Source organism: Rhinolophus sinicus, chromosome 3 (assembly GCF_057876585.1).
Source record: "Rhinolophus sinicus isolate RSI-liver-muscle chromosome 3, RSI-T2T, whole genome shotgun sequence".
NCBI lineage: Eukaryota > Metazoa > Chordata > Mammalia > Chiroptera > Rhinolophidae > Rhinolophus > Rhinolophus sinicus.
Window position 1 is genome coordinate 115,021,131 of NC_142503.1, and position 21,863 is coordinate 115,042,993.

At 34.0% G+C, this 21,863-nt stretch overlaps 1 protein-coding gene across 6 annotated transcripts in view; it reads right to left on the reverse strand.

Annotated features, from left to right (window-relative positions):
- MIA2 (MIA SH3 domain ER export factor 2) overlaps window positions 1-19,877 on the reverse strand; it is an 84,369-nt gene extending 64,492 nt beyond the window's left edge. For 3 of the 6 annotated variants that reach the window (XM_074328173.2, XM_074328174.2, XM_019713645.3), the window contains exons 1-6: window positions 19,566-19,877; window positions 17,389-17,522; window positions 14,566-14,652; window positions 10,214-11,429; window positions 4,591-4,809; window positions 4,389-4,489 (exon numbers count right to left, since the gene is read on the reverse strand). In XM_074328173.2, the coding sequence (XP_074184274.2) occupies window positions 4,389-4,489; window positions 4,591-4,809; window positions 10,214-11,429; window positions 14,566-14,652; window positions 17,389-17,522; window positions 19,566-19,680 (1,872 nt within the window). In that variant the 5' untranslated portion in view covers window positions 19,681-19,877. Of the gene's footprint in view, window positions 1-107; window positions 259-4,388; window positions 4,490-4,590; window positions 4,810-10,213; window positions 11,430-14,565; window positions 14,653-17,388; window positions 17,523-19,565 lie in introns of those variants that run through there. The other 3 variants (XM_074328182.2, XM_074328178.2, XM_074328177.2) reach the window with 1 other exon arrangement.
- Window positions 19,878-21,863: the final 1,986 nt, after the last annotated feature.

A 21,863-nucleotide genomic window follows, 5' to 3' on the forward strand; every position in this document is an offset into this window, starting at 1 on the left:
AAAACCTAAAAGTTTTGCTTCGCCCATAGCAAAAACAGTAAAACTTCAACTCAGTGCCAGATTCTAACCTAATTTCCAGTACACTTAATAGTTATATAGAGACTTACCTCTTCCTCTAGATCTTTCCATTCCATTTTTTTAAATACATGTTAAAATATCCTAACATGTAAATAAAGTTTTGCTAAGCACCTCATACCCTTGAGAAAGAGTTCAGATTCTAATATATCCTGCACTCTTCTATTTCCACACTGACTGATCCTGTTTTGACACTTGTGTGGTAAAGGGGTGCTATAGGTGGAGTTGTGACTACCAACCATAATTCAATTTCATGGACATCACTCCTGATTAAATATCATAATATTACTACCCTCTTAAAATCTACAATTACAAAGAGAAATCCTGAGTATGATAAGTGTTAAAAATTAAATTGAATGTTTTATTCTATAGTTTATTCATATAGAGTACATGATTTTTACTACGTAAAAGATATTCAAAGATTGTTTTCCTTAAGTAGACATGGGGTTTTGCTGTCTTATATAGGCCTGCTTTAAAGGAAATGGAAGACAAATGCTGTTAGTATTTGTGACAGCTACTAGAAAGCATCCAAGAACATTAAAAATGTGCTAACCAGTAAACGTCTGCAACCTAGGAACTGATTTCCTTATGGAGGGCCCCACTGCAAAGCTTTAAGTTCTAGTTACTCCCATTTAATTAAACAGGCAATGTCAAGTCTAAACGATCTAGTCCTTTGGAAGAAAATCAAACATGCTGAGCCACACTTTCATTCTCTGAACTGTGATGTAAGAGTTATTCTCAGAACATATTGAATCAGGAGCTAACTGTCTGTTGAACAAGAGCTAGGTAATTTCCACTGTTTATCCCACATATAACCAAAGCATTCTAGTTAAGAGTATGTAACTGTTGAAACTAAAAGAGCTTCCTCAATTATAAAATCAAGTAGACAAAGTGGTGTTGATTCCTATTACTTAAACAATTCAAAGAAATTATCTTATGTACAAAATCTAACTGCAATTACCAGCAAATAGAAACAATTACCTGAAATATTTAAGCAAGAAGAAAAGGCAATCCTTTCACCTAAATTTAACTGGAGAATTCCTCCAATTTACTATAGCTATTAAAAAACTATAATATGGGTGTTTAATAGATGCACCAAGATTGTTAGAATTCTAGATCTAGCAGGAACTCTTCAGAACATTTAGTCTAAATATTATGAACTTAAATCGCTGTAGAGGCCAAATAAATGTAGGCAAATGAAGACTACATGTCTATTCAAGCACTATTCAGTTTAAGATTGTTGCTGTATGAGAGTGGGAGATGATATATTACAGTCTTCTACTTTTTCAAGAGAATCCAGATTTTTATATGAACTCACCTTTTAAATGTTGGCAACCGGTTCATAACTTTTAATCAATGTACAAGCCAGTTTTGATTAGCAGCCTGTCATCTAGTCTCAGATTCTGAAACTAAGATTTAAACCTGAAATTCCCCCCAGAAAATATGTGACTTTCCAAGGCCACAAGATAATTAACATAAATTTAAATTCAATATTTTCACACCTAAAAATTTCAACCAAAATGATTCAAGTAAGATGTATTTGATTATATTTACTGAGTCCTCAAAAATAAGCATACTTAGCATAACCTTTATTAAATAAGCACTTTATATGAGAGGTGAACATGGTGTACTGATTAATAGATTATTTTTTTAGTTTAGTCACTTCACTTGTATAATTCTTGAGGAAAGGTGAGGGACAGGTGAGGGATATGTCAGTTCTCCTATGCTGGAACAGATTTCTAAGTAAAATTTAAAATCAATATCTTCACGACCAAATCATACAGAGTAAAATTAATCACTTCTCTGGGCTTATTTATCAGGTAATGTCAACTCTCTGGAACCTAGCAAAGAAATAAAGTATGGAGCAAGACTCTGAAAGCAAAATGATACATGCCATTTAAGCCCAGTTTTCACAATGACTTTTATCGCAGTCTGCGGCACCACCATTTACCTGGTCACCCTCGCTTGAAACCTGGTAAGTTATCCTCACTGCATTCTTCTCCTTGCTACATTCAATCAATCATTAAATCCAATGAAGTCCATGTTCAAGAGATCTATCTTGTCTGTCCATCCAATCATTTTAATAACCACTATCAGATATTAGGCCAAAGGTTAAAGAATGGGCCAAACTCAGTGGGCCAAACTCAGTGGGCCCACCAACCAGTGGGCCAAACTCAACCCACAGAACATTTTGTCTGACGTGCATGAAATTTTTTTTAAAATATGAATATTTGCCAGTACTGAAAAGTGGGAGATTTCACACACACACAAAAACAGATTTCCAGCTTTTCTTGGAATATCAGAAGATCTGGAAAAACCAGGCTGAAGGTAAGTAGCAGCTACATCCTGTGGAGAAGGCATACACTCTCTAGTTGGTTACAGTTCTCACCTTTACCTATGTGTCATTAATTTTGCTTGAGTTTGTACACCCTGATTTAGACTTTGATAATTTATTTCCTGAACGAATGCAATAACTTCTTGACTGGGCTCCCTGCCTTTGGTTTGAACCTGTTCAATTCTTAATTTGACAATGCTGACAAATAGACTTTGTAAATGAAACTTTTTCATTGTACTCCCTGCTTCAAATCCTTCAATGGTGCCGCATCATCTACAAGATAGAGTTCAACTTCCTATCAAAACATGAAAGCTATTCTTGACTTAATCCCTATGTACATCTTCAGTCTCACCATATATCCAGTCAGACCGAATTGCTTTTAGTTCTCCCAAAATGCCATGATCTCTCCCACTTCTGTACTTTTAAGATTGTTCTCTCCTCAGCTTGGAACGCCCATCCTTTCTTTGCCTGGCTAACTGCTACTATTCCTTTCAGATCAGCTCAAGTATGATTTCTGGGACACTCCCAGGTTTCTCCTCCCAACCCTCTCTACCTACCACTTCCGCTCAGTCTACCAGGCTATGTTAGTAGCTTTCTATGGCTATTATAGTACTGTATTATAATTATTGCTTTTTTTTTTAAACCTATGTTCTCCAACTAGTGTGAGCTCCTTGAAAGTTACCACTGTTAAATTCCATCTTAAAATGTAAATGAGAAGATAAACGTGTTACTTCAATTATTTGTATGGTAGCAGCAGATAAAAAAGGGAACTAACATTTGTAAAAGACCTCCGATGTGCCAAGTACTACATCTAGGTCCTTTTTCAATATCTCATTTACAATAAAAAATGAGATAAGATTTAATAGGATTTACAATAAATGAAAAAGTGTACAGATTTTGAAATTTTAGTTATGGCTTGGTTAAATTTTGAGATATTAGTTGCTTTTATAAGATTCTCACATTATACCATTATGAGGTCACAGCTGTCATTCAGATACAATCATCCCTTGGTATCGACTGGGGACTGGTTCCAGGACCTCTGTGGATACCAAAATCTGCAGATGTTCCAAGTCCCTTATATAAAACAGTGTAGTATTTGCGTATATAATCTACAGACATCCTCCCATTACTTTAAATCATCTCTAGATTATTTAAAATACCAAATCCAATGTAAATGCTATGTAATTATTAATAATTATTATACAGTTTTGTTTAGGGAATAATGACAAGAAAAAAAATCTATACATATTCATTACAGACCAAACCATCATAGGCCTAAGCTACATATTGTGTTTCCCTGAAAATAAGACCTAGCAGGACAATCAGTTCTAATGCGTCTTTTGGAGCAAAAATTAATATAAGACCCGGTCTTATAGTAAAATAAGACCGGATATTATATTATATTATATTATATTATATTATATTATATTATATTATACCCGGTCTTATATTATATTAAAATAAGACCAGTCTTATATTAATTTTTGCTCCAAAAGATGCATTAGAGCTGATTGTCCAGCTAGGTCTTATTTTTGGGGAAACATGGTAGCATATGTCAACAACAACGTAACATTTTTTTCAAATATATCCATCTGTGGTTGGTTGAATCTGCAGATGCCAAACCTGGCAGATACAGAGAGCTGACTGTACTTATAATGTGCTTAAGACTAATTTTTAGTTAATATTATTCCTGAGTTAACTCATTTAGTATCATTTTCCCTGACTTGAAAAAAGGGAAGGAAAAAAAAAATAAAGCTCAAGATCACCAAAGCTTAAGGAAAGGTTTTTTTAAAAAATCCTTAACAATATGATGCAACAAAATGTTCATGTAAGGAGAAATCTTACCTATTAAGACTTTATGGAAAAAAGAAACATTATGTAATGTTTTCATAGGATTCACTCAAACATAATTTTCAGCTGCTCCTATATTTAGCAAAATAGGTAAAATTCTTGCAAAATATTTAAAAGGTCAACTTACCTTTTCTGTAAGAATTACAATTGGTGAAAATGCAGACTTCATGAAATCATAAACATCAATTTGAAATAAATATTTCAGATTCTGATACTCAGAAGCATCTTCTGTGGATTATTAAAAAAATACGTTAATACTTGATATGATGTAATTTTTTAATCTTTCTTCCTTAGTTTCTGCGTTAAAAAACAAATAACTTGTTTCTTACCTTTTTGAGCAAAGTGATTTTGAGAAGACAAAGAATAATCAGTTGAAAACATCTGACTGTTTGGCAGGGTATTTTCTACAGATCTGTCTATTTCCTCCAGAGTTGGCCCTTCCATATCTAGTGATGTTTTTGATTTTTCATCATTATTTTTAGAAGATGGAGTTTTGAAGTGTACTTCTTCATGAATTCTCATAGGTAACCCTATTTCAGAGACCATATCTGCAAATAAATAAGAGAGATGTTTTTCTTTTTTTTTAATACTTGCTTTGTTGTGGGCTTCTCTTTTGTTTACTAGGCAGATCATTCTTTGAACCTTTGTGATCATTATGATACTTCATTTTGGAAAAAAGAATTTCACTAAAACATAAATTGTAGCTTGTATTAGTTCCTACCACACCCTTACTGGCTTAAATAATACAAATACATTCTCTTAGAGTTCCAGAGATCAGAAGTCCTAAAACCAAGGTGTTGGCAGGACTGTGTTCCTTCTGGAGGCTGTAGAAGAGAATCCATTTCCTTGTCTTTTCTACCTTATGGAAGCCACCTGTGTCCCTTGGCTCATGGCCCCATCTTTCATCCTCAAAGCCAGTAGTGCAGCATCTTCTAATCTCTCTCTTAATCTGACCCTCCTGCCTTCCTCCTGTAAGAAACCTTGTGATTATACTGGGCCCACTAGGGTAATCTCTCCATCTCAGGATGCTTCATTTAATCACATCCATAAGGTCATTTTTGCTTTGTAAAGTAACATATTCAGAGGGTCTGGGGTTTAAGAGATGGACATCTTTGAAGCACCATTATTCAGCCTCCCCCATAGCCTTTCCTTTATTCCTTGACAAAGGAATAATTTTTAAAACTGTATACAATTCTATCTATTCTCTACATCGTCCTAAAAACTATTTAAAAAGAAAAAAAATAACACAACTATCAACAATTCTATTATACTATACAGTGTAAGCTTATAACTAAGAATAAGACAGATCCCCATAGGATTTCATTCCTTTTGGATACATTTATTATCCAAGAAGGTGTAATGTTTAAATACCATTGTAAAAATACATATTTCCACCATTCAAGAAAATTGGTGAGATCATTTTCTTACTTCATCTGGTAGACAACCAGAAAGAGAGTCAAAATGACCAAAATTATTTACAGTATCTACAGCCTACTTGATATTAATAGCTAATTCTATTTAATACATAGAACAAACTGAACTAGTTGCACAAAGAAAGGTAATGTTAGAACTTACAGCAATTAATTTCCAAGTTCTGAAATCTAGCCCACTGGATCATGTATATCTACAATACGTATTTGCTAATATCTACTGTTAAATATAAAGGCCATTATTGCTCAGACTTTTAATGACTTTGCTCCAAAGGTGGAAGAACCACCCACTACTAAAGAAACTATATTTTTCAAAGTCCAACTTTTATTTTCCCCTTCATCCCATGCCCAGTATATTATATTATTATATATCATATCATATACTGTATCATATCATTCAGTGAGTATATTAAAAGAAACAATGAATGAGCAGAAACTTTTTAAATCCCCAAATCAAATACACCCTTTATATCAAATGTAAATTTTAAAGGAAATTGATTGAGAGCAATCCTTCCTAGTTAGCACTTCTAGAATGTTTTAGATTTTAAAGTACATTACATTTTTACTAATTTACTGGAGTGTGTTGTATAAAACAAATATAGATAGCATAAGTCCAAAATATATTATTGACGTCATTATTTGTTATTTTAGGAATTATCCATTCATTTTAGAAATTATCAAGAAAAGATTGACTGCATTAAAACAACATTTTGTACGTTTGTGTTGGCTCAGTAGAGGGAAATGACTGATATTATAAATAAAATATAAAAATAACAATTACAAGATATTTCTCATGCAACTGTTTGTACAGTACATGCTGCCATGAGTATACACAGTTATATGCTTATTTGCTCTTTCAGACCCAATAACAGCATAAGGCTATGCTGAGAAATCAAGTTAAAATCAATATTAAATTGTGTTTTGAATTTAATTTCTATGCTATGAATGTGTATCAAAACTTCACATGAGATTGATGTTTAAGTTGGTGATCTCATGAAATCAACATATTGCTTCAGTAAGATTAGAGTGTCATTGACTTTTGAAATGGAACTCAAGAAATTATAAATCTTATCACTGCTATTTTACAGAAGTCAGATAAACCTACGTTATCGGATAAAAATGCACATTATCCAACTGATAATATGATCATTACTTTAGGAAAAATAAAAGTTTTATTTTGCATTTCAATAAAACAAAGCTGATACAGGTTTAAATAAAACATTCCTGATTTTTCTGCTTTTATGATACATATTAAATATTTAAATGATTTATACCTTTAAATGATAATATGCCTCAGTTCAAATTTGAAATGAAAATATGTATGCATATATCTTGAGAACCTTCATTTAAAAAGGATTACCTTTCCCCAAAATTAATTTAAAAATTTTAAATTTGAAACATGTCAAATTTTGCTGTATTTGTAATGTTGCATCTTATGTTTATGTGCATGCCATGTCAAATAGCCATCAACTTACTTTAAGACAGTTCAATTTTCATAGGTTAAACTGATTGTTTGATTGAATTAACTAATCAAACAGGATTAAAGAAAACAAATTCTAACTAGTTCTAGTCTGAAGTATAGTATTCAAGTAAACTCTGGGATTTACCTCTCAGTTACTTTTTACTTTTTAAGACAAAGAGACAAAAGTATCAGTGCAATCCTGAAAAACAATATTAAAGAGTTGCAAGTGAATTACTCAATGTCTAATTTTGCTCTTTGAGTTATGAATTTAACACAGCACTTTGATGCTGTCATTTACTTAGCAGTGTTTAAAAGATGAAAGTCCCAAGTAAGCAAACATTTATTAGTAATTTAAATGCCACCTATGAACATTAAAGTTAAAAATGAACAATCAACTTAGGAATCTGAATCCAACGGGACTCTTGTAAATACAGGCCTCACATAGTGATCTACCATACTGTTTAATGGCAGTAGGGGACAAAAAGGCTTACTCGATAATTAAATGCACTCAAATTTATATGTAGCTATATTACTTTTTAAAACTATTGTTTTAAACTACGTTTGAAATAATATGTTAAGAAAAATGACTATTTCCTATAATATTTTTATGTTTAATTACAGTCAGGTATCATTTTCACCCGACTTAAAGATAAACTTTATGATTTACATTAGTTACAGATAAGCCTTTCTTACAATTGTCTATAAACAAAAATTTAAGTCAAATAAAATAATGAATAATTTTTCATATTTAACTGTACTTGGGAAACTTATTTAAATATACTCAATTGGAATCCTTTTGTAAAATAGTTATTAATATTATAATATAAATAATTGTTCCCTAATTTACTTGTTTTGTAAATTTTTATGTTAGCATATCAGTTTTTCTGTAAATGTAGTTATTCCAAGTCTCAGCCTTTCACAAATATTAACTAAACATCAGTGATACATTTTTCTTATGCACTCTTTCTAATTAAGGCAAGTTTTCATTTGTTATTACCTTGGATTTGTAGAAATTATCTGAAAATACTGGCTGTGTTAGCTATTTCTCCAATATCCAGAAAATAGGGCCTGTGCCTTTATCTGAATCCTTTTTGGGGTATTTTTTTAAACCAATTTTGTGTGACCCCCAGGTTGTTTTTTGTTTAATTAGTATTGTAATGTTTTGAAATAATCAGTTTTGTTTATATAGTATAACATATCTTTTTTCTGAAAACTTAAAGGAATTTTTGAATATTATAATGGTAAAAGTCCCCCAAAACTAGTTATAATTGCATAAATGCCCTATTTTCATTTGACTATTCATCAAGTTTTTCGTATTTAGAAATTTTCCCAGCATCACTATATGAAATGATAAATAAATTCTACTAAAATACTATTCAGGTGGCCTGGAGTGTCTATAAATATGCTCTAAAACATTTTTATATATTTATAATCCTCTGCATTTTATTTTAAATCTCCTGCATTTCTGGACCTGATATTGTCTTGCTTTGTTTTAGTTCTTCTCCTTTCCAATTACTCTTATCTACTTTTTCACAGTGTTCCTTTAGGAGCTAACAAGTTTAGAACAAAATAATTTCCTCTTCAGCCTTTGACAATTTAGTTTTCTAATGTTTTTAGTCATGAAACACATCACACCCACATATTTCTCATTTAGAGAGGGTTAAAATCTGAGGGGGAAAAGTACATTTTGGAGAATATTAAGAAACAACAAGTAGCTCTTCTGGAAATTCAAGAAAATCAGCTCGTTCTAATGTGTTTCTTTCTGAGTTTACAATGTTGTTGACCTCTGCTTATGAAAGATTTCTGTCATCTTAGGGTTCATTGGTTTCTGTATTACTGGCAAATATTTGCTGAGTTTCTAATCTGTCCATCGTAGAGACATCATAATGGAGATGTGGGAAAGTCATGTTATATAATTCTTTACTTAAAAATACAATCCACATATTGTTAATCATAGGAGTTGCTAGGTACTGGACATCTAGATCTAGAAGTATCCTCTGATACTCTCTTCTCTCTTTTTTTGCCCTCTGTTGAGCTGCCAGAATTGAAAGACTTGAGAAGGTTGAAAACTTGGGTTTCCTTATTATCTTGTATACTTAAAAAAAAAAAAAAAACAACCCTTGTTAACATAGTTGTTCTTGTTGGGGTAGGATGGGGGTGGGGTACAGACCTAGAATAAAATTTAGGAATCAAGACTATTATGAATTACTGAAATTTCCCTTAGCTTAAGTTTCTTAAAAAAACAAACAAACAAACAAACAAAAAAAACTATAGTTATATTGGGAAGGTGTAAATGACCTAAAAAGTGAGTGTCAATGAGCTAAAATCCCAATTACCAGAATAGGAAGTCGATGGATATCATCTAAAATAGATTAATCAAAGTTGAATGATATAGGTTTTATTTTGAAAATAGAGACAAATAGTAAAAGAAATTTGCTTAAAAACATGAAACAAAATTATTGTCCCTGGGACAGAGGTGGGAGTAAAGATGGACAGAGGGAACAAAATTTCCATTGGTTTAAAAAAAAAAAAAAAAAAAAAAGCCTTAGCACTATATTTTTAAACCTGTTTACATCTACTACTTTAATAAAAAAATTTTTAAAATTTATTTTAACTGTGTTTTTCCAGGACCCAGAAGCTCCAAGTCAAGTAGTTGTTTCAATTTAATTGTGGAGGCAAAGCTCATTTACACTAGCCTATGCGGGGATCGAACCGGCAACCCTGGTGTTATGAGCATCGTGCTCTAACCAACTGAGCTAACCAGCCGCACCCCCCACCCCCGCAAAAAATTTTTTAATTATTGTAAAATACCTAATATCTTACTAGAACATCCATATATGTCAAATCATTTTTTTTCCTTAGTATTTTATTTTATAACATTAAAATCTAAGTCCCAGAGTAAACCAGAAACTGATAAAAAGGGTGATTAATAAAGTTGTTGATTGTTATTTTAAGAACATGGATTCCTGGACTTTTTGTACTTATAAAAGTACTTATCTTATTTGTACTTACAAATTATGTTTAAAAAATAAATTATATTATAGATATTTTTATACAAACCTGACTGACTGTATCTGCTTTTCAACATCATAACTTTCATATTAGCTGTGGGATCATTTTCAGCTGAAAATTCTTCTGTTTCATCATTTTCCACTACATTATTTTCATCCAGTATATCTTTGGGAAATGACAATTCTGTTTCCTTCTGAAAGTTCCAAGGGTTGTCAAAATTATACAAGAAATGTTTAAAATATGGTACGGTATCAGAATCATCTGTTTTCTCCAAGACTCTCTCTTTGCCTAATTGATCTTCAGTTTCCATAATTTGTATTGTTTTTATTTCTTGTTCTTTATCAGGGTCAAATTCACTTATTGGAGGATGTTCATGTTTATCTCCTTCACCTCCTTCTTCATTTTTTCCATCACCTGTTATAATTTTATCTTCATTGGCATATGCAAAGCCTAGCATATTAAAACCAAAATCAAACCAACTTGGTTTGAGACTTGTGCTACCGTTATTGATTGTGTCTCCTTTTTCTGTTAATATTTCTGTACATGGAACTGTGGGTTCTTCCTCAGATGATACGGAATTAGGAACATCTTGTAGTGGTGGATCACTTTCTTTGGGCAATAATTCAAGCCCTGCATCTTCACCTCCAAAACCTAAATAACTTCTAAATCCACTGCCAAACCAACCAGTGGCTTGAGGATTGAGAATGTGCTCTGACTCAGATGCTTCAGACTGTTTCTTTGGCACTGAATTGAATTCTGATTCAGATTCTTGCTTATGTTCTGTTTGGGGCTCACTATTACTTAATTCCTCTAGGTCTTTCTCATCTTCTATTGCTATTTTTCTACTTGGAAATGAGCCTTCTTGCAGAGGTTCAATAACTGATTCAAAAGTCTTCCCTTCAGCTTGTTCCCTTCCGAATCCAAACCATCCTGTCACTTCAGGCACAGGTGAGGATGGTGGGACATAATCCATTTCTGGAATAGGATCCTGTTTCACACTTCCAGCTTCTACTCCTTCCCAGTTTTTTGATTCACTAGTTCTTCTAATATCTTCAGGGGCCTCTGATGCTGGAAATTGATCTTCAAACCAAGTACTTTCAGACATTGAATAAAATCCATGTTCTCTCAGAAAATCACTTTCATATATTTGGTCTTTATCTTCTTCATATGGATATATATTTTCACCATCATTGTCACTGTTTAACTCACTATCTTCATTTTCAAATGTGTAGCTTACTCCAAGAAGACAAAGAAAATCAGATTCCTAAAAAGAAAAAAAAAATTATGATTGACATAACTATACTAAAACTCCTTGTTTCTCTCAATCATTTTAAATGAATGACTATGATTTTCCCAAGACCACATAACTAACTCAACAGCAGAGCAAAAACTAACATCAGATCTCCTAATCTCAGATACTTGTATCACAACAGACTTCTCAGGTTAATGATTAAACTTAAATGAAAATCCTTTTACATTAGGATTTACTTGTTATCAAATAGTTGAAGAATTTGAGAAGCAGAGACAATCAAGTCTTTGAGTATATTATGCAAATAAACTCTGATGAAAAGGCATACATATCCATAAAATCTTGCTCCTCCTAAGAGTGAACTGAACGGACACGTGCAGCTGTGTGGTGATTTGAGGGAAGGGAATTTCACAGCACATGGTCACAGCTCAGACAGACCAGAGACTAAAGCATGAAAGCCTGGTTAAAAGTTGCACTAAGATATTTAGATTTCTTTTACTGAGATATTGCCTGTATTCAATGGAGGTGGGGATATCCTTGCCTATCTCACAGAACAACCAAATCATCAAGAAGAAAATGCAAAAGCTATTTTCTTAAAATCATGTCATTGTTTGAAATGCACTGCTCTTTGGATATCACCATTATGAAATGAAAATAATGTTTAGAATTTTTGAAAATAAGAATTGGCAACTTTACAATATGTTTTTGGCACTGCAATATAGTGATTAAGAACAGACTCTGGAGGCAAACCCTCTGGGATCAAATCCTGATTCTGCCATTTACTATCTCTGTGACCTTGAATAAATCATATGACCTTTTTATGCCTCAGTCTTGTCATCTGTAAAATGAGAATAATGACAGCACCGACCCAATAGGGATGTTTCAAGAATTAAATGAATCAAGTGCTTAGAATAATAACTGTCTCTAGTAAACACTAGCCTAACCTAGCCTAAGGTTACACTACCCCAGATGAGCCAGTAATGCAAGGGTGAAAAGGTCCACCCCTTTGTCTCTTTCAGGACAACTCTCAAAGGACATCCCAGATTCAGAATTTCTTATCGAATCAACTGAGACCTTTGTTGCAACTGCCTCACAGTTCAACTTCTCTGTCTGGCCAGTCCTGACTTTTCTTTTGTTCCCTCGCAGCTGCTATTATTCCCAAGAGGACTCCCCAGTAAACTTCTTGGATGCAAAGGTCCACCTCAGAATCTTATTTCCCAAGGAACTTGACCTAAGAATTTGGGGCTTCTGTATGTTTACAATGTGCTTTGCTCTGTGCTAGGTGCTGAAATTCTATAGTAAACAATAAAAAAAAGTAATTGTAAATTGTAAGTGCTATGGAAGAAATAAACGGGAAGCTGTGACTAAGAAGCAGTGATTCCATAAGAATCACCACGGAAGGCCTCTCTGAGGCACTGATGTTTAAGCTGTGACCTAAGGGATAAGAGAGAACTAGCAAAGTGAAGAACTTGGGGAAAGCATTACAACCAGAGAAAATCGCCTATTTGGGACTCTGGGCTGGGAAAGAGCTTGGCCTGTTCTAAGAACAGTCAACAGGCCAGGGTGGCCAGGAGATGGCGAGTGAAAGGAGAATGGCATAAGACAGGGTCAGCAAAGGCGGGCAGGAGATCAAGTGGAACCAGGGTAAGGAAGACAAGGCTTGATTCCAGCTTCAATGAAAAGCCATCAAAGGTCTCTAAACCAAAGGAATGACATGACCTCATTTGTTTGTTTTTATAAGATGCATTGCTGTTCGAAAAATGAATTGGGAAAGGGCAAAAGGAGAGGGAAAGAGATCAGTTAGAAGGCTATTGCAGTATTCTAATTAAGAGATAATGATAATGAATTAGGGCTCTGCGGGAGAGTGAAAATGATGAGAATACAATAAAGTCAGATGTATTTTGGAGCTAGAACTAACAGGACCAGTGATTATACAGTAAATGGACAGTTAATCCCAGAATTAGTGCTGGGAAAGAGCCAGATAATTGCCTAACTAGACAGCCTCACTTGAAACTGGTCTCACTTAAGGTAAATTGGCTTATTCTGGAATCTGAATTAAATGGCCTAATCAAATTCATATATTAAAAAGTCACCTTCTGATTCCCTTTCTCATTATCAAGCCCAATATTATCAAGTTTATTTAAAACTCCAACAGCAAAAGAGGTTGTACAGATATGAGATCTAGAGAGTGTTAACCAAAAAATAAAAGGCCTTTCAAAGTGAGAGACAAGAAGAATTTGTTTGAGATATTTTAAAAAAAATATATATAGCTATTCAAGAATCACTGATTCCGGCAGAAACCCAAATACTGGTAGTGTTCCAATTAGGAGACAAAGGCGGGGGTATTTATGAGGAAGGGATGGGGAACAATTACATCAATAGAAGAAAGGCATTTCTATTGGTGCAGATAAGCTAACATAGTGATGCTAATTCTAAACAATGTTTTTAGTTTTTAGTCATATAGTCAGAATATCTGCTTTCTTATTATCATTGCCAACAGTTCTTTGGGACACAGGGTTGCTTTAGGCCCAGTCCAAAGGTTATTTAGCCCTGCTTGAACAGTCCAACAGTTTGAAGCATAACACATGCAAGGCAGTTCCTCTGGGATAGCAGCTACAGTTCCGTTTTAAAGTGGCTCCATTTATATTATGTTTCTTAACAAGAATGTGAGGGGAAATAAACTTTGTCCCAGTAGCACAATAACATTAATAATAATATCTAACACTTACGTAGCACTTACTTTTCTATGTACGTTACATATGCTTATATTTTCTTCAATAAGTTTATGAGGTAGCACCATATTATAATCATCATCCTCATTCTACACATGAGAAAATGAAGACCACATAGCTAGATACTAAGTGACTAACTGAGTCAGGCTTTGAACTGAGTCCACCTCCAGAATCCATGCTCTTAACCACTACATTCCACAGCCTGTCTGTTCATTTTTCAGGAAGCAAAATCTTTGTCATCAACTTTGTCTTACCTAATTTTATTCACATACTCCAACTATTCCTAATGTGAGTTCTCAGACCAACGATTTTATGTATTCGCTATACAAGACACATAACCAGTGCGCAGTTATACATCAGAAAACTCTTTTAGTCAAGAAATTTTAAATTCAATTAATAACCAAAATGAGTTTACTTACTTTAGTTGGTATTTGAATTTCCTCAGATATAAACACCTCTTCAGTCTGGACTGCATCTCTGGGAAAATATCCAAAGTCCTTTCCTTTCTATCAAAATGAAAAACAAAAGATCATCAAGGAAGAGTAATCAAAGCAATAAACTATTGAAAGTAATTTTGGGGGCCGGCCCGGTGGCTCAGGTGGTTTGGGCTCCTAACTCCGAAGGCTGCCGGTTTGATTCCCACATGGGCCACTGGGCTCTCAACCACAGGTTGCTGGTTGGATTTCTCAACTCCCGCAAGGGATGGTGGGCTCCACCCACTGCAACTAAGATTGAACACAGAGCCTTGAGCTGAGCTGCCGCTGAGCTCCCCGATGGCTCAGTTGGTTGGCGTGAGACCTCTCAACCACAAGGTTGCTGGTACAACTCCCGCAAGGGATGGTGGGCTGTGCCCCCTGCCACTAGCAATGGCAACTGGACCTGGAGCTGAGCTGCCCCCTCCACAGCTAAGACTGAAAGGACAACAACTTGACTTGGAAAAAATCCTGGAAGTACACACTGTCCTCCAATAAAGTCCTGTTCCCCTTCCCCAATAAAAAATCTTAAAAAAAAAAAAAAAAAAAAGTAAGTAATTTTGCCCCATGTCCTTGGCTTTCATCTATTTTAAATCACAAATATTAATTGGCTTTAATATGCCATCAAAGAGAAAGTGAGTGATATCACATTCCTTTTGTCAAAAGAACAGCATTAGTTTGAGGAAACAGAGGCAAAGTTGTCAAATGCCACTTTTTCAAACTTCAGAGGGGAACCATCCCACACACTCGTTTTCTTCCTTTTTGTGTTCCTTAATGACTTTCCCTGCCCAGGTGGACCACAGATTTACACTAGTAAACCTGGGATATCAAAAGGTGGGAGTAGCCAAGCTAGATAAAGCTGTGACGTATTCAGCATTTTCAGGATGTCAAAATTAGGTGAAAGGTTTAAACTCTGAAGGGCCGAGATAGATTCATCAAGATAGTAAAGATCTGTGAGTCCTCCAGGGAGGATGTGGTTCCATTCAACTTTTCTGAGGCTACCTTGGTAACAGAGATCCTCTTAATCCGGTTTAAATACATGTACATGTCCCCTGAGAGTGAAGGCTTCACACAACCATTCTCAGCCCATTTCCTATCCCTATCGAGCTTTAAATAACATGTTTCTTTTGGTCCCTCAATCCAGCAGCATTACACTTTCATTGTAATTCTTCCAGCTCTGCAGTGGCTGCAACTATTTGGAAATTGACAACCTGTGGGAGAACTGACAGTGTGGTTCCTTAAACAGTCATCTGCCTGGACTAAACATCTAATGCATAAAATTAAATGTGCTTGAAACTTCACCCTGGCTCCACACATTACACGCTGCTTTTGTGTGGAACTATAGTTTTCACGCATAGGAAACAAGAAAAAATGCTTTCTTTTCCTCTTATACCTACTGTGTCATTTTTCTTATAGCTGCATGGGGTGTTTCTAATGCGTTCAAGACATAGATTGGCATATTTAAGGGACCATGAGCAGTAAGGAATCTTGGGAGCTGCAGAGGCCAGACAAACAATTCTGGCCAGTGACAGTCAGAGTTTCAGTCATACAGCCCCTGATGCTAAAAAGCAGGATGGATCCAGATAGAATCTGTTCTTTCAAATGGTGATCACAGAGGCTATGAGAGAGAGAGAGAGAGAGAGAGAGAGAGAGAGAGAGAGAGAGAGAGAGATCTGATGCATATGCAATATGGAAATAATGCTATGTATCAGGTTGGTCATGCTTATTCAGCTTGGGAGAAAAATTGCTTATAGTAGCATTTTTTCATTATAAAGCATAATGATATAATCAAACATACAAACCTATTTTTTTTTAACTTTTACTTATTTTAAGTGTGTTTTTCCAGGACTCATCAGCTCCAAGTCAAGTAGTTGTTTCAATCTAGTTGTGGAGGGCGCAGCTCACACTGGCCCATGCGGCGATCGAACCAGCAATCTTGTTAAGAGCACCACACTCTAACCAACTGAGCTAACCAACTGCCCCATACAAACCTATTTTCAACTGAAAACATTAATCATTAATTTTCCTGTGTTATATATTAGAGAGATGATTCTGGCTTCAATGAATTTCAGTGTAATAGGACTTTGGGTCAAAGTCATTTTTGGGCCAGTTCTTGTTTTCCATGAAAAGTTCATATACTTTGCTTCCCTGGGCTACTAATCTTTCTGAGGACCTCTTCAGTTAACAATTCAGTCCTTTATTTGCTCAGAAAGATGTGCCTTTCTTTTTCTTTCTTTCTTTTTTTTTAAGGAAGGCACAGGTCACAGTGGCCCATAGCGGGGATCGAACAGGCAACCTTGGTGTTATTAGCACCATGCTCTAACCAACTAAGCCAAAGGTCACCCCAAGATGTGCCTTTTTAATATGATTAGCTAAAAGGTCCCAGTCTCTCTTAAACTTGGCCATTGGCAGCACCATAGGATGCAAGGGAAGGCTGGGGTCATCCCATAATTTCTATGGGCACCTCTAAAGTCTCTCCAAGTAAATATAAAAATTTACGTTCAAAACTACAAATGCTATGTAAAAATAATCTCAAAGCACTCTTAGTTCTCCCTGCCAACCAGACTGCCTTCCCAAAAGCTATTTTATAGATATTCTGGAACCAACACTGAAACAAGACCATTTTTGTTTGTTTAAATATGGTAAGGGTTTTTAAAATGTATAAAAAGTGCTTTGGAATTCTTAAAGTTCCTTTAGAGATGAAAAGCAGGCATCCTTGTACAAGCTAGCCATTTATTCTGCATTCAGATTTTAAGACCAGATACTTACACTTCCTGCCCACAAATCTTCCTTTTCTCCTGCAAGTTTAACATAAACAGATATCTCTTCTCCCTTAGTGAAGTTCAGGTATCGGCAGTCAGGTCCTCTGTAATCTCTCACGGCTAAGACTCTGCTTATTAATGCTATGTAAACATGTAAAGAAAAACACACAATTTAAATTAAAATGCTATTTCTCCCCCTCCCATCTTGCTGTCTTCCAATCCATCCTATGTATTTGCAAATGCTAATTTTCTTTATATAATTTATGGTCTCAAAAACCTACGTAGACTTTTCACTGCACACAGAATCAATTCAAAACACTTTAGCTTGGTATCCAAAGCTGTCCATTACCTGGTCTTCCTACCCTATTTAAAATGACATACTCTGATTCCTTTACAGTCAATTTCCTCTATCCATTATCCCTAGAATGTGTCATTATCATTTTCCAGTGAATAGGGAAGGGAAAGAAAAGATAATTAGTGTTTTTCCTGGTACTTATGTATTCCAGCCATTATACTAAGCTCTTTTATATCTTTATTTTATTAAATCCTCAAAACAGACCTATGAGATAAATAATCTCATCTCAGTCTAACAAATGAGACTTTAAGTTTCAGAGAATTGAAACTCACCTGACAAATGGTGGAGCCAAGATTTGCACTGAGGTTCTTTTCACTGTATCATCTATCTTCTGTATTCCCAGCTTTTCTTTCTGCTCTTTCCTGAACCTAGAAACCCTGTGGTTTCTCTTCATGGTGAACTCATAACTACTGCCTCTGGGAGACATCCCTAATCCATTTAACTCACTCTGCCCCTTCTCTGAACTTCAATATTACCTGTTATCCTTAGGTTGTATCAGTGTTTACTAATTAATCAATATCTTGTCTCACTTATTCAGTAGAATGAAAATTCCTGGAGGTCAAGAAACTTATCTTAACATTTCATTTTATTCTCTTAGATTCATTCCCCCCATCTAGACTCAGCACATAACAGGCCCTCAATAACTACAAATGATCATAACCCATATGCTAGATTTAATACATATAGTAATATACACACCAAATTAACTATTATAATTATACTAATATATGTAAAACATTTTAATTAAGTTATGCAATCAAAGTTAAAATAACATTATAAATTACTATAAATTTGAATATTCTCATTCCATGTTCTGTGTCTGGCCCTAAGATAACTAAAATGAGGTTGTAAAGAGGGAAAGAAAGACTATTATTATTATAAAACATTATCTAGTAAACCTCTACATATTAAATTACATATCCAAATGGTTAAAGAAAATATTTACTCATAAAACATTTGCTTGTAAATTATTTGTTTACACTAATAATATTTTCCATTTTTAATTTACATATTGCAAATCAGAAATAATTCTCACATACTGGAGAGATAAAACGTATTTAAAGCAATTATAATATATTAGGATGTAATTCATTTTACACCAGAGTGCTAATAACAGAAAATAAATTAAGTTCTTAAGCAAGAAAATAAAATTAATTTTCTGTGTGAAGCTGGTTTTCTGTCACAATTGTATCTGCCAAAAATTTAAAATATCTTGTAATAAAATAAAAATATATATGAAAATAAATAAATAAAATAACATTAATATACCTTTATAGAAGATAAAGTTGAATATTCAAGGATATAAATAAAATTATATATTGCCAACACTGATTTCAATATGTTTATATAACTAATGAACTTAGAAATTATTAATATTTGATAAAGTTTAGACAGTATATCCTGATGGTTTGAAATAAATTCATTTTTAGAGAACTCATGAGAATCAGAAAGTTCTGATTGTGAAATAGAAACTGAAAAATATCGGGGCTTCATAAATCAAGAAATATCAAATGGCTTGATATCTTTTCTAATATAAATCAATTATATTTAGCTTAAAAAATAGTAAAAGTTTGAGGTCTGGATTAATATATTGATAATTTCTGACATAATTATACATCAGGCTGATCTTTGCCTTTTTGTATATTTACATTAAAAAAATCACAAAATGTCTTCAACATTTTCTTTTTTTACTGAACTATACTTTATAACTACAAATATTTCTCAATGATATCAATGCTCATTTTTACCATGCATGTCCACAATAACATTTTATTTCATTTCAGAGCCTCAATTTAAGAGGAAAAGGAAAATAAGAAAAGCAAACTTACTTTCACATTCCAAGTCACCACATTTTTTAAAGGCTGCCAGCAGTTTTGTGCCTTCCAGACACTTTGTCAGAGAAATAACCAAAAGAAGGATTCTGTGAACTCCAAGCTCCGCCATGCTAAAACAAGCAAGAATCCCAAATGAGGTTTAAACCATTTAGATTGTAGATAGGGCCTCCCAAAACAGGAGATACCCCAACTCTCTTTTCTAAATACCAGAGAAAAAGGTATAGTTTTTTTTTTAAAATCCCTTAAAAACTACATTTTTCTATTGGTATTTAGGCTTAACTTTCGAGACAAACACTGTCTGTTCTCAATCTGCAGTGTCAGGTATCCAGATAATACATTGGGGTTTAATAATTAACAGGAATTTTTAGTTGGACTCATGTCTTATAAAGGTGGCCTATGTGAAACTGTCTCTCTTAAAGGCACCTTGCATTCAACATTTCTTAAACAAGCCTCTACAAAAAGATAGATCATCTCTTTCTGTTAAAAACTTCAGGTAAATCAGTCAATAAGTACAAACTGAGTATTTGCTACATGCAAATATCAGCATCAATGGAGAAAGTACATATTATTACATGTAGAAGCAGTAACAATTTATGTTACAAAAAGGTTTTGAAATATCATGATGAAAGTTATTTTGGAAAATCTATCCCACTTTCATATTTTAAAAAATTTTAGTGTTACTATGAAGTCGAATCTTGTATTTAGGTAAGAATACTAGTTAAAATGTAGTAAGTACTTATGTGCCAGGTCCTGTCCTAAACACTTAAATATGTGATCTGATTTAACCCTGACCCCAACTCTCTAAGGTAAGTAATATTATCATCCCCATTTTTGTATTTGAGGAAACTGAGGTACATAGGGAAGGGCTAAATCACTTCAACATCACATAGTAGAGAAGAAATTTAAACCTATGCCCTGTTTCCCCCTACTTACAACCACCATGCCTTCCTACCAAGAATCCAGTCATCTGCCACAGAAAGATATCTACTTTGTCCGCAACAGTACTATTCCAGAAAAGGCAGGTACAGTATTATTCCATGTATGTAAAATTTTATGCATATTTCTATAAATAGAGAGAGAGTTAGAGATGTCTGAAAGAATCCTCCCCCATACAATGGAACTATATGATGTGATTTCAACTTGTAAGCACTTTCTTCTTTGTACTGTTCTATAGTTTTTGACTTTCTTTTAAAAATCAGCGAGCATATATCCTTTCAAAAATACCAATAAAGTTAGGCAAACAAGTTATTTGAATGCTATTGTCACTTAAAAGGGATCAAAGCCCTATATTGGGAATTTTTTGTATAACACTAGATCTCAGTAGATTTTCGAAAATCGCAGTTGTCCTTTTCAATCTTGAGAAAATAGTTTTCTAAGCCCGTCTTTGCTGTAGCTTTCCCCTGTATTTGGGCTTGCCAGCGTGTGTGTGGTTTGCAGAATGTAGCACTTGTATGTATGACACCACACTCCCCTCTAGTGCCTGACATAAGAGAGACAAATACCCAGCACCTGAGCAAACTAAAGTGAAGGACTTTTGCTTTCAAAGTTCTAAAAAAAGGAAGTATGTCTTCTGCTTTTTTGTTTGTTTTCCGAAACCAACAATTAGTAGGAAGCCTGCTTTCTCAAATCAAAGATTTTTGTGTCCTTAGGAAGAATCTAATATGGCATGAATTTGCAGATCATTTGGCTTGTAATCAGAGTACTGCATAGCTGTACACACGCACACTCAAAAAGGTGTAGGTTGGTTTCTTGAATGCTTTTGAAAATCTATAAATATATAAGTTGTCAAAGACATTTAAAACAGGATTAGCTCTTCAGCTAATTTGCATAATTTATAATATCAAATTGAGAATATTCAATAATTAATGTACTTTATCCTTTTTTGTATTCAATATTAAAGATACTACAGCTAAATTTTGAACTAACTGACTTAATTCTGTTCTAAGAGAGAAAAGAACCCAGATAAATTTAAGTTTGTCTATTGATCGGTCTAAATGAGATTTGATTCAAGAAAAACGAGAAGAAAATCCTTGCCTAAGATACCATCCTGGAGAGATTTGCTCCTAAGGTACATATTAGAAATACTCCCACTTTCTTGTTACTTAATGCACTCAGGTGATCTCATTTTATATTCAACTCATTACTTAAATATAATTTAACAAGAAATTATATATGAAAATACAGTAGCACAATGTTAACTTATCTAATAAACCCAAATGAAGAGGTAGTACGTGCAAGGGATAAGAGTATTTAGTTTAAATAAAGTATCAGTTTTCACTGTAAAAACAGTCA